The following is a 13,050-nucleotide window of genomic DNA, read 5'->3' on the forward strand; positions in this document are numbered from 1 at the left end:
ACACTAACGAACCAGCGGTTAGCGATCCTAGCTAACGATCCCCGAGGTTAAATAGCTGAGTTTCCCTACCAGTCAGTCAGAACTGAAGAAGTCTCATGGATGAGGGATAAAACTTCTAGTATCTTCAACCAAGTCCAGTTGCCCTTGACCTCAAACTTTGTTGGATAACTATGACCTGGATGACTGAGAACCTTCACAGACATCCCTTAGTTATGCTGCTATAGGCCTAGACTGTCGGGGGACTTCCCATGACGCACCGAGCTCCTCTCTACTCCTCAGAGTACAGTAAGAGTACAGTCTAGACCTCTACATGAAAAGTGACATGAGATAACTTGTGTTATGAACTGGAGCTATCTCAATAAAATTGAATTAATCAGGTTTATTGTGGTTAAAGGTTTTTAATAAATATTGAAATACAATCAAACAGGTAACATTGTTTACAAAGATACAGTTTGTGTGTTACAGTCTGAGCTGCAGAAACAAGATTTAAGATTTATTTGTACCAATTTCTCTCCAAAACACATTTTAAGTACATTGATTTAAATACAACTTGATTTTTATCTGAACTGTGAAGTGAAATGTTATCAGGGTTAAGGGCAGGGGCACGGCAGGTCAGGGCGTGAAAGGTTAGGGTGGGGCAGGGCAGGGCAGGTTAGAGTGGGGGAGAGCGCGGCAGGGAAGGGCAGGGCGGGTCAGGGCGCGGCAAGGAAGGGAAAGGCAGGGCAGGGCGCGGCAGGGAAGGGAAAGGCAGGGCAGGGCAGGGCGGAGCAGGGTAGGACAGGTTAGGGTGGGGGAGAGCGCGGCAGGGAAGGGCAGGGCGGGTCAGGGCGCGGCAGGGCAGGGCGCGGCAGGGAAGGGAAAGGCAGGGCAGGGCAGGGCAGGGCAGGGCAGGGCGGAGCAGGGTAGGACAGGTTAGGGTGGGGGAGAGCGCGGCAGGGAAGGGCAGGGAAGGGCAGGGCGGGTCAGGGTGTGGCAGGGAAGGGAAAGGCAGGGCAGGGAGTAAAGAGACTTATTTTGGTGATCCTCCTGACTGTCCTCTGCTGGACGGATCTGCTTCTGTCTGTCAACAAAGAAGTCTTGTACATTCCTGTCTCTGTTTTATTTAATCAACTCTTTGGATTTATGAATGAATATTAATTATATTATAATTAACAGTTGGTGATGAATACATCATACTGTACATACTCATGTTTCTATGGCAACTTGATTGTGATGTAAAAATGCTGTGTTCACGTCATGTGTTTCCATGAAACACCCAAACATGGACGCCTCACGTCAGACGAAGTCCTTCAAGGTGATTCAATACTCATTTCTATCTATTTCAGTATCATTGTAAATCTATACTGACCATGCGCAGTAATTTCAACAAAGCACTTTCATGTCATGAACAATACAAATAATCTGAAATAAGACCATCTGCCATATATAAGGATTATTACAGTAAAAGCAGCAAATTAAACTCTGTGTTTAAAGTGTTCAGAGAGAACAACGTGCAGACACTTTTAGAGACTTGAGAGGGCATAAACAGATCCATATTCTCCCGGCAGCACAAACAGAGGGAAAGATGACAGCTGAAAATGTTTCAGCTAGTTCAGTTGAAAGCTAAGTAGCTTAGCAGGGTGGCAGTAACTACCATTTCAGCTTTGGCTAGTGGAATTCATGTGATTTGGTGTGACTTTTGAATCAAGTGTAAATGTTCAATAAATGTTAATATTGACAGTATATTTAATCACTATCAACAATAATAAATCTAAATAAATTCAAGTAACTAAGAAGCTGGAAAAACAGTTTGTTTGTGTCTGTTTTCACCTGAAGAATATCTAAAGGCAGAACGCAGATTGAAATTTGTGTATTCTAGCTCTCAGGTAGAGAGGGCAGAAACAGTGCTTTCCCTTCATTACCTTCGAGCCAGTTCAACAGCTCCCTGCAGAGAAGTTCAGGTTTCAGCTGAAAGCTCAGGATGATTTTGGGTTTGAGCTCTGGAGAGGAAATAGAGACATCAAACAAACAACAGTGTGTTGGCATGGTGATACGTCAGCCTGTCATGCATGTTCCCATGATGCTTTGTGTCAAGATTTTAAAATGTGATGATTATATGCAATCGTGAGTTGTGGTTATGTGACGCTGATAATAGTGTTTACAAATGTCTTAAACGTGGAAACAAGCAACCAATCAGGTGCGAGTGTCTCCCAGCAGTGACCCAATCAGGTGTGAGTGTCTCCCAGCCATGAACCAATCAGGTGTGAGTGTCTCCCAGCCATGAACCAATCAGGTGTGAGTGTCTCCCAGCAGTGACCCAATCAGGTGTGAGTGTCTCCCAGCCATGAACCAATCAGGTGTGAGTGTCTCCCAGCCATGAACCAATCAGGTGTGAGTGTCTCCCAGCCATGAACCAATCAGGTGTGAGCATGTCCCAGTAGTGATCCAATCAGTGACAGTGAGAACAAACATTTGCTGGTCAGGTAAAAACCACCGTGACACCCAGTGCTTTGCGCCTTTCACAGTTCCCATGATGCTTCACTCTGTAGCTCCAGCTGGTGTTTAAAGACCTTTTTCACAGTTTCATGGTTTTCATTCACATTCTAATTATTATTTTAACTGTTCTGCTGGTTCTGTTCCAGTTTACCTTCAGCTTACTTTGTTCCGGTCCAGGCCTGGTCCGAGTGTGGCGAGGGGGCACAGAGCTCCGAGTCAGAGTCCGACTCCCCCTCTGCAATGTAGGGCCGGACGTTGGCGCAGCGGGAGGTGCCGCCTCCTCCTCCTCGTCCTCCTCCTCGGTGGTCTCCCAGGTCGGCGGAGGAGGAGTAGAAGTCGTTGTTGAGGAAGTCCAGGTTTTCTCTGGACTGGGAGATGGAGAAGCCACTGAAGGAGCGCTCCAGCTCCTCATGGTCTACAGACGGGATGGAGATGGATGTGTCGCTGTCCGGCTTCACCTCCTCTCCTCCTTCGGTCCCGCCAGTGACCTCTCCTCTCCTCTCTGGTCTCTCTGCCCCACCTCGGTCTCCGGTGCTGTGCCGGTTCGATCGGTTCCCGCCCTGCCTCTCTCCAGCCGGAGGAGGTGGGAGTCGAACCAGTGACCCGTCACCCACCGGACTTGGAGTTTTGCCTTGACTACGCTGGGGAGGTGGTGGGGCCTGCTGGTGGAGCTGGGAGCTGATTGGCTGCCAGGAGGTGGAGGGCGGGCAGGTGGGGGCATTGTAGTTCCTGTGTCCGGTGGAGCTGCTGGAACGGACCATCTTCGTCACAAAACGATTCTTCTCAACGTGGTCACCAGGCAACACCCTACACAACATGTAATAAACATGTTAACAACAAGAAAACAACAACAATATGGCAACATGTAAACACCCAATCAACAACAACAGCATGTAAACAACAGGTCCTGGCTGATACTGGTTCTGTGGTTTCCCAGTAATAGTAGACTGACTGCAGGATCTTGGAAATGGACTGGCTCTTCTCCAGCTGATCCACCGGACTGTGGTAGGGCGGGGCAGGGTCCGGCTCCTTGGACCCAAAATAGGCGTCGGTCTCAGCCTGAGGGATTCCCATTCGCTGGATGTAGATGTTGACCAGGAAGTCCAACTTTCTCTCCATGGACAGGACCTGCAAGACCAGCGGAAGACCAAGAAGTGAGCAGGTTCAGATTTTCAGTGCTACTCTGCTCAAAGTATTTTCAGTGAGTGTCATTGGTTACCTGCTTCTCCACCTTCCCCAACCGTCCCATCATGCTAGGGTCCTCAGGAAGCTCCTCATTGGCTGCTTTGGGACGGTCCTTATCTGCGATTGGTGTTCCTCTGCCTACTATCTGATCCACCCTGCCAATCAGTAGACAGGTTGTTAAAAATACTAGCAGCGTACTACCACTAAGAATACTTTATAATAATACTTCCTTTAGTACATGTGTCTTTTTAAGAGATGCTGAAGCAACCTAAAATATACATGGCAGGGGTCAGAGGGCTTACCTTGACTGGAGGTTCTTGATGCGGGCCAGCATGTCTAGGTGTCCGGCTGAATACTGTTCAATCACATCCATGACATCATAAGGACGAAGACTCTCCTTAAACTTCCTCTTAGACACCATGAAACGCATGATACTGAGAGAGGGAGAGAAAACAGGAAGTCAGCTGTCATCCAACCTCTGATGGCTGGGAGCTCAGGTGGTCTCACGCTCTAACAGGTACCGATTGGGTTATCTAGTCTAGACTGGTCTCTGTAGATTCATCTCACAGACCTACAGAGTATCCTCAGTTTGTACATGTTAACGATGAGTCCTCCACGCACAGCAAAGTTAGTCATGGAGTTCCACAAGGATCTGTCCTCGGACCAATCCTCTTCACTTTATACATGCTTCCTTTAGGCAATATTATCAGGAAACATCAGGACATGTCGTTTAAGTCTCACATTAAGCAAATTTCAAGGACCGCCTTTTTTCACCTACGTAATTTTGCGAAAATCAGGAACATCCTGTCTAAAAATGATGCAGAAAAACTAGTCCATGCATTTGTTACTTCTAGGCTGGATTACTGCAATTCCTTATTATCAGGCTGCTCGAAAAAGTCCATTAAGACTCTTCAGCTGATCCAGAATGCTGCAGCACGTGTTCTGACAGGAACCAGGAAAAGAGATCACATTTCTCCTGTTTTAGCTTCTTTGCATTGGCTTCCAGTAAAATCCAGAATAGAATTTAAAATCATTCTTCTTACCTACAAAGCTCTTAATGGTCAGGCACCATCTTATCTTAAAGAGCTCATAGTACCTTACTACCCCACCAGAGCACTGCGCTCCCAGAATGCAGGGTTACTTGTGGTTCCTAGAGTCTCCAAAAGTAGACTAGGAGCCAGAGCGTTCAGCTATCAAGCTCCTCTCCTGTGGAACCAGGTTCCAGTTTGGGTTCAGGAGGCAGACACCATCGCTAGTGCAATAGGATAACATCTATTATGAAATGGGCCAATATTAATAAAACTGAACTGAATTCTGACACTGGGTCTGGACTGAAAGAATGAGATGCTGGATCACAGCAGCTGAAATGAGTTTCCTTGGTAGGGTGTCTGGATTCAGCGAGAAGGAGAACATCTGCTCCTTCATGTTGAAAGGACTCAACTGAGGTCGTTCAACATCAGGGTCTTTCCTTAGTAGGTATCCTGGAGACGTCCAACTGGAGGACAACACCGCAGAGCCCACCAGAACACAGTCACGTGACCTTGGGTGGCTATGGTTCACGAGGTACAGCGGGTTGCCCACTAATCGGAAGATAGCGGTTGGATCCCCCAGCTCCTCCGGGCTGCATGTCGAAGTGTGCTTGGGCAAGATACTGAACCTCAGATTGCTCCCGATGACTGTGCCATCAGTGTCTGAATGTGTATGAACGGGTGAATGTGATGTAGTGTCAGAAGACTAGAAAGGCGTTTCGAGTCCAGACCGCTGTACCAAAACAAACCTGAACACCAACCAGCAGCTTGTTTATATGCAGCGACATCTGTGATTGTGCTTGATGAGATCCTGTAAAATGGAGCTAACTTCAGGTAGAGCTGTTTATTTACAGGTACTTCTTCCTTGGCGACACACAAGTGACATCATTGGTCGCTGACATTGTCGCCAATATAAAAAAAAACGTGAAAACAGCTGGCAGCGACTGGATCTGAAGACTTCGATCAGACTCTTTACATATCACAGTCTGTATGACTTTATCTGTCAGCACCAACTGACCCAAACGGGATCAGACCTGGTCCAACTTGGTCCCATCAGTCATCACAAATCCCAATCATCATCGTTGATACGGTCCTAATGTGTGGCCACACCTTCAGTCTGCTGCTTAGTCACTTATCTTGGACCAGGACCAGGAGTGACAGAAAATGGGTGGATGGATCCAGAACATACTAATACTACACTTTTAGACATGCTGATGGTTGCTGGTCTTCTTAGGAGGTTTTGGTTTTTGTTTTGTCATTCAGAATCTGGTTCTGATACCAGACTGTATGAACTTCACAGAACTGATCCTGTTGGAGGAAGGAATGGAAAGATCTGAAGGTGAAACTTTAACTTCACATAATCAACAGGTGAGGAGCTGTAAGAAGACTAAACAACACTACTCTGCAGGACAGACACCAACAACAAGCATAATAATGATAATAATAATAATAAAATGATGTTTAACAGCATGACAGTGGAGCTTTAGAGGCAGACAACAGAAAACAGTGAAAACCATGGATCTAACTGGAGGTCAGACTGACGGCTCTTACCCAACAGCTGATGGTGGCCTTTGACCCTGGGGTGAGCACAAATAAATCAAAAACAAACAAAAAATAACGTGAATAAAAAGCAGAATGAGTTCAGTACATAATAACCAGCAAATAAACTGAGTGAAGCGATGAATGATGAGCAGATAAACTGAGAAATAAAAATGATTTTCTGAATGAAAATAAACAGAAACAGTTCGTACCAGATGGCTCTGATGGTGACCTTTAACCCCGGGGTCAGATCCTGAGGGACGAACTCACAGTGGCAGCTTTTGTTGTCGTCGGCCATATCTTCTCCTGGCAGGCTGGCCTCTGAAACAACATCAGGGTGTTTGAAGGACTGTGTCATTCAGCGCCCCCCTACCCCAGACTGCAGGTTACACAACATTTAACTGTGTAAGAACAGGAGGACCAGAGACCAGAAACAAGTCCAGCTAAGACATGTCCCGATCATGGCCACAATAACCTGTTAAGGGCCCCACTGACCACATTGTTTCCACTGCAGCCTCACAGCTGGACAAGGTTGCAGTGGAAAAGATATCATCACGGCAGAGCTAACGGGGACTGACCCGGAAAACCCCTGAAGAAGAAGAAGATGGTTCAGTTTTACTCATGTTGTGGGGCAGGTTCTCATAATGTTAATTATTAAAGGTTAGAGTGGAGACTTGGTTTAAAGTTCGAAGGTTTGGTTAAGTTAAGTTTAGGGGGTACAGGGTATATTATACAGGAATCCTGAAGTAAAATTCACCTTTTCAAGACTATTTCAACATATTTTAAGACTTCTGCGCCACTTTGAGCTGTAACTGATTAAATCAGACACACACCTTTAAAAGTGACATTTTGGATTTTTTAAAAGGAATTGAAATATATTTAGAACATATTTATTGCCTATATGTCATCAGGTTGTAACGCCACCTAAAAATTGAAGCATAAACCAACTTTCTCAGTTAACAGTTAACAGTCTGTCCGGGCCAACAGTTTTCTATGTGAAGGTCTGATTTTCTGTATCTTAAATAAACTATGAGGTTTCTGTGCACAACGTTACATTTTGTGTCATTTTGTGTTTTAGTTGGTTTAAACTAGATAATGTGAGCTTTGCCTGCAGTGATGTGTGTGATAACTTTCACCGTCCACTTGATCAATACAACAAAATTCAAACAGGGCAGGAGGGAACAAAGATGAAGAGAATAAACTGAGTGATGAATAAATAAGTAGTGTAGGCGCTGCAGCACAGGCACAACCTGGAGGAGGAACTGGTCTCAATGACTGGATTAGTATAATATTAGAACATTAAATTAAAAGTATATTGTTAATTTAATAGTAACGTGTAAGTTTGATATTAATGTATTCATTATGTTACTATATTCAATATAATTTCATATAATAGAATATAACTTTCCACTAGTATAATATTAATTCAAATTACAGCTGTTTCAGTTTGGGGTTGTTTTTTATTGCTGCAGGCTACATGAGAGTCTCCAACCTTGATTCTGATCAGGCTACTAACTCGTCAATAATCAGCACCGTTTATGCAGAACACCGAGTTCAACGTTTATAAAGTTTGTTGCAGCACATCAAACTTTTTTTTAAAATCCCGCTCCATCCAGGCTGTGATTGATCTGTTCACAAACAGTGACACTGACGAGAACATCACTCCTTGAATGTTCCCTGTTGTCTTCTGTCTTACCGATTCAGCTGCTGGCGGCACATTTCGCTCTTGTTTTTGAGGAACGGGGATCTTCAAGTGGCCACAGAGCGACCGGGTTAATCCTGTTACTCCTGATCGCCACTCCGACTATGTTTTGGACGATAGGATTGAGGGTCCAGCGCGTGGGAGATTACGTTGCTTGTACTCATAAATCATTTTCCGGTTTGCACGGATCTATTTTTTGGAGCGCCTAACGTTACAGAAACGAATCACACAGTCGGTACTCACTGCCTTTCGAGTATTTTTGGCTAAGCTTTACTTTTTAATACTTTTTAATGGCCTTAATTTTCACAAAATTTTACCTTTTAAGACTTTTAAAGACCCCGCAGACACCCTTGAAGTAAGTGGGTTAGGAGGTTAGGAGAGTAATGGTAAAGGTAAGAAAATGAATGTAAGTCAATGTAGTTATGACGAAGTGAATGCATTATGTCAATGAGAGGAACAACAGGATGTCTCAGTGTGTGTGTCTCTCAGTGTGTGTGTCTCAGAGTGTGCGTGTCTCAGTGTGTGTCTCAGAGTGTGCGTGTCTGTGTGTGTGTCTCTATGTGTGTGTGTCTCTCTGTGTTTGTCTCTGTGTGTGTCTGTGTTTGTCTCTGTGTGTGTCTGTGTTTGTATCTGTGTGTCTCAATGTGTGTGTCTCTGTGTGTGTCTCTGTGTGTGTGTCTCTGTGTGTGTCTCAATGTGTGTGTCTCTGTGTGTGTGTCTCAGTGTGTGTGTCTCTGTGTGTGTCTCTGTGTGTGTGTGTCTCTGTGTGTGTCTCTGTGTGTGTCTCTGTGTGTCTCAATGTGTGTGTCTCTGTGTGTCTCAATGTGTGTGTCTCTGTGTGTGTGTCTCTGTGTGTGTCTGTGTGTGTCTCTGTGTGTGTCTGTGTGTGTGTCTCTGTGTGTGTCTCTGTGTGTCTCAATGTGTGTGTCTCTGTGTGTGTCTCAATGTGTGTCTCTGTGTGTGTCTCTGTGTGTGTGTCTCAATGTGTGTGTCTCAATGTGTGTGTCTCTGTGTGTGTCTCAATGTGTGTGTCTCTGTGTGTGTCTGTGTGTGTGTCTCAATGTGTGTGTGTCTGTGTGTCTGTGTGTGTCTCAATGTGTGTGTCTCTGTGTGTGTGTCTCTGTGTGTGTCTCTCTGTGTGTGTCTCTGTGTGTCTCTGTGTGTGTCTCTGTGTGTGTCTCTCTGTGTGTGTCTCTGTGTGTGTCTCTGTGTGTGTGTCTCTGTGTGTGTGTCTCAATGTGTCTCTGTGTGTGTGTCTCTGTGTGTGTCTCTGTGTGTCTCAATGTGTGTGTCTCTGTGTGTGTCTCTCTGTGTGTGTCTCTGTGTGTGTCTCTGTGTGTCTCAATGTGTGTGTCTCTGTGTGTGTCTCTGTGTGTGTCTCTGTGTGTCTCAATGTGTGTGTCTCTGTGTGTGTCTCTGTGTGTCTCAATGTGTGTGTCTCTGTGTGTCTCAATGTGTGTGTCTCTGTGTGTGTCTCTGTGTGTGTGTCTCAATGTGTCTCTGTGTGTGTGTCTCTGTGTGTGTCTCTGTGTGTCTCAATGTGTGTGTCTCTGTGTGTGTCTCAATGTGTGTGTCTCTGTGTGTGTCTCTGTGTGTGTCTCTGTGTGTGTGTCTCTGTGTGTGTCTCTGTGTGTGTCTCAATGTGTGTGTCTCTGTGTGTGTCTCTGTGTGTGTGTCTCAATGTGTGTGTCTCAATGTGTGTGTCTCTGTGTGTGTCTCAATGTGTGTGTCTCTGTGTGTGTCTCTGTGTGTGTCTCAATGTGTGTGTGTCTGTGTGTGTGTCTCAATGTGTGTGTCTCTGTGTGTGTGTCTCTGTGTGTCTCTCTGTGTGTGTCTCTGTGTGTGTCTCTGTGTGTGTGTCTCTCTGTGTGTGTCTCTGTGTGTGTCTCTCTGTGTGTGTCTCTGTGTGTGTGTCTCTGTGTGTCTCAATGTGTGTGTCTCTGTGTGTGTCTCTGTGTGTGTGTCTCTGTGTGTCTCAGTGTGTCTCAATGTGTGTGTCTCTGTGTGTGTCTCTGTGTGTGTGTGTGTGTGTCTCTGTGTGTGTGTCTCTGTGTGTGTGTCTCTGTGTGTCTCAATGTGTGTGTCTCTGTGTGTGTCTCTGTGTGTGTGTCTCTGTGTGTGTGTCTCTGTGTGTGTGTCTCTGTGTGTCTCAGTGTGTCTCAATGTGTGTGTCTCTGTGTGTGTCTCTGTGTGTGTGTCTCTGTGTGTGTGCTGACCTGGGGAGCTCTTCTGTCTGAACTCTTCATCCTGCATCTCTATCAGCACTACAGGAGGAGGAGAGACACTATCATCAGAGGAAGATTACAGTCTACTCATCATCATCATCATCCTAATCCTCATCCTCACTGTTAATATAATCTTCATCGCAGTAAGAGTTCATTTGTCCTCAAGGAGGAAATTCTTTTTCACAGTCGCTGCTTACAGAGCAACCGCCATTTTCATCGTTTTCATCATCCTCATCACCAAAATCATCACAACCACCTTCTTCTTCAACATTATCATAGTTCTCTTCATCACCATCATCTTCATCATCACCACCATCATCTATACTGTCACTTTTCACATAGAGCAGGTCTATGTCCTCTTTGTAATAGGACACCCAACAATGTCCACCATCACCATCATCATCCTCACCAACATCCCCTGACTGACATCATCTTGTTTTCTGTTACTCGTCAGATTCTTCTCTGCTAGCTTAGCTTAGCATCGAGAAGCGGAGCCAGTTAAAACCAGAAGAGGACCTCTCAGCACATTCTCCTCCATCCTTCCATCCTTCTCTCCTGCTCTTTCTTCATCTTTTATAATGGGGTTTGGTTGGATCTTAGATTTATGTAAACATGTTCAGCTGGTGAGTATGATGTCATCATAAACAAAATGAAGGGTGTGTGAGTATGACATCACAGAAGTGTTGTGTTTTGTGTCCCATAGACGTCGTTATTCATGTCGGGTCGTGTTTTTTTCTCCCATATGTGTCGTATTAATGACGCATCAGGTTACCAGTCTGGTAGATGTCGTTATTTACACAGGTCGAGATCACATTTCTCCTGTTTTAGCTTCTTTGCATTGGCTTCCAGTAAAATCCAGAATAGAATTTAAAATCATTCTTCTTACCTACAAAGCTCTTAATGGTCAGGCACCATCTTATCTTAAAGAGCTCATAGTACCTTACTACCCCACCAGAGCATTGCGCTCCCAGAATGCAGGGTTACTTGTGGTTCCTAGAGTCTCCAAAAGTAGACTAGGAGCCAGAGCGTTCAGCTATCAAGCTCCTCTCCTGTGGAACCAGGTTCCAGTTTGGGTTCAGGAGGCAGACACCATCTCCACATTTAAGAGTAGGCTTAAGACTTTCCTCTTTGATAAAGCTTATAGTTAGGGCTGGCTCAGGTGAGTCCTGAACCATCCCTTAGTTATGCTGCTATAGGCCTAGACTGCCGGGGGATTTCCCATGATGCACTGAGCTCCTCTCTCCTCTATTTTCTCTCCCTCTGTATGCAACCTCATCCCATTATTGCATGTTACTAACACAACTTCTCCCCTTTCCGGTAGTCTTGTGCTTTCTCGTCCCTCTCCTCTCTCCTCCTGTCACTTCAGTTTTTTTCAATTTTATTTATATAGTGCCAAATCACAACAACAGTTATCTCACAGCGCCTCATAAAGAGCAGGTTTAGACCGTACTCTGTGATGCTATTTACAGAAGCCCAACAGTTCCCACCAAGAGCAGCACTAGGAGACAGAGGCAAGGAAAAACTTCCTTTAAGAAGCAGAAACCTCGAGCAGAACCATGACTCAGGGTGGGCGGCCATCTGCCTCCACCGGTTGGGGGTGAAGGAGAGAGAGGGAGAGGGAGAGGGAGAGAGAGAGAGAGAGAGAGAGAGAGAGAGAGGGGGGAGGGAGGCAGCCTACACAATATCCACATACAGAGGTACAGACAGTAAAGGTAATGTTGCTATAGACTAAATGAAAAATAGTACAGATATTTATAATAGTGTTAATGATAACAGTCGTAATGTTAATGATTATAATAACAATAATAACAATAGGACTAGTAACAATAGTTGTTGCAGCAGAGGGTGTCGAGCAGGAACACGGGGGCAGCAGGTGACCCGCAACCACAGATCCAGACTCCACAGCTCCAGAGCCAGAAACACCTGCAGGAAGTGACAGGAGGAGAGAGGAGAGAGACGAGAAAGCACAAGACTACCGGAAAGGGGAGAAGTTGTGTTAGTAACATGCAATAATGGGATGAGGTTGCATACAGAGGGAGAGAAAGTAGAGGAGAGAGGAGCTCAGTGCATCATGGGAAATCCCCCGCCAGTCTAGGCCTATAGCAGCATAACTAAGGGATGGTTCAGGACTCACCTGAGCCAGCCCTAACTATAAGCTTTATCAAAGAGGAAAGTCTTAAGCCTACTCTTAAATGTGGAGATGGTGTCTGCCTCCTGAACCCAAACTGGAACCTGGTTCCACAGGAGAGGAGCTTGATAGCTGAACGCTCTGGCTCCTAGTCTACTTTTGGAGACTCTAGGAACCACAAGTAACCCTGCATTCTGGGAGCGCAGTGCTCTGGTGGGGTAGTAAGGTACTATGAGCTCTTTAAGATAAGATGGTGCCTGACCATTAAGAGCTTTGTAGGTAAGAAGAATGATTTTAAATTCTATTCTGGATTTTACTGGAAGCCAATGCAAAGAAGCTAAAACAGGAGAAATATGATCTCTTTTCCTGGTTCCTGTCAGAACACGTGCTGCAGCATTCTGGATCAGCTGAAGAGTCTTAATGGACTTTTTTCGAGCAGCCTGATAATAAGGAATTGCAGTAATCCAGCCTAGAAGTAACAAATGCATGGACTAGTTTTTCTGCATCATTTTTAGACAGGATGTTCCTGATTTTCGCAATATCACGTAGGTGAAAAAAGGCAGTCCTTGAAATTTGCTTTATGAGACTTAAACGACCTGATCAAAGATAACTCCAAGATTCTTCACAGTGGTGCTGGAGGCCAGGGCGATGCCATCAAGGGAAACTATATCTTTAGATAATGCGTCACGGAGGTGCTTAGGCCCCAGAACAATAACTTCAGTTTTGTCTGAGTTTAACATTAGAAAATTACAGGTCATCCAGGTTTTA

General features: G+C 45.2%; 1 protein-coding gene across 5 annotated transcripts in view; it reads right to left on the reverse strand.

Annotated features, from left to right (window-relative positions):
- Positions 1 to 379: 379 nt before the first annotated feature.
- LOC119886010 (potassium voltage-gated channel subfamily KQT member 2) overlaps positions 380 to 13,050 on the reverse strand; it is a 68,056-nt gene continuing 55,385 nt past the window's right edge. For 2 of the 5 annotated variants that reach the window (XM_038696445.1, XM_038696444.1), the window contains exons 14-19: positions 10,146 to 10,193; positions 6,440 to 6,548; positions 3,963 to 4,094; positions 3,695 to 3,815; positions 3,428 to 3,603; positions 380 to 3,282 (exon numbers count right to left, since the gene is read on the reverse strand). In XM_038696445.1, coding sequence (XP_038552373.1) covers positions 2,634 to 3,282; positions 3,428 to 3,603; positions 3,695 to 3,815; positions 3,963 to 4,094; positions 6,440 to 6,548; positions 10,146 to 10,193 — 1,235 coding nt within the window. In that variant the 3' untranslated portion in view covers positions 380 to 2,633. Of the gene's footprint in view, positions 3,283 to 3,427; positions 3,604 to 3,694; positions 3,816 to 3,962; positions 4,095 to 6,239; positions 6,266 to 6,439; positions 6,549 to 10,145; positions 10,194 to 13,050 lie in introns of those variants that run through there. The other 3 variants (XM_038696446.1, XR_005441411.1, XR_005441412.1) reach the window with 3 other exon arrangements.

This window comes from Micropterus salmoides, unplaced genomic scaffold (genome assembly GCF_014851395.1).
Source record: "Micropterus salmoides isolate LMB-PRFRI ecotype aquatic unplaced genomic scaffold, ASM1485139v1 Ms_hic_scaffold_4, whole genome shotgun sequence".
Lineage (NCBI taxonomy): Eukaryota > Metazoa > Chordata > Actinopteri > Centrarchiformes > Centrarchidae > Micropterus > Micropterus salmoides.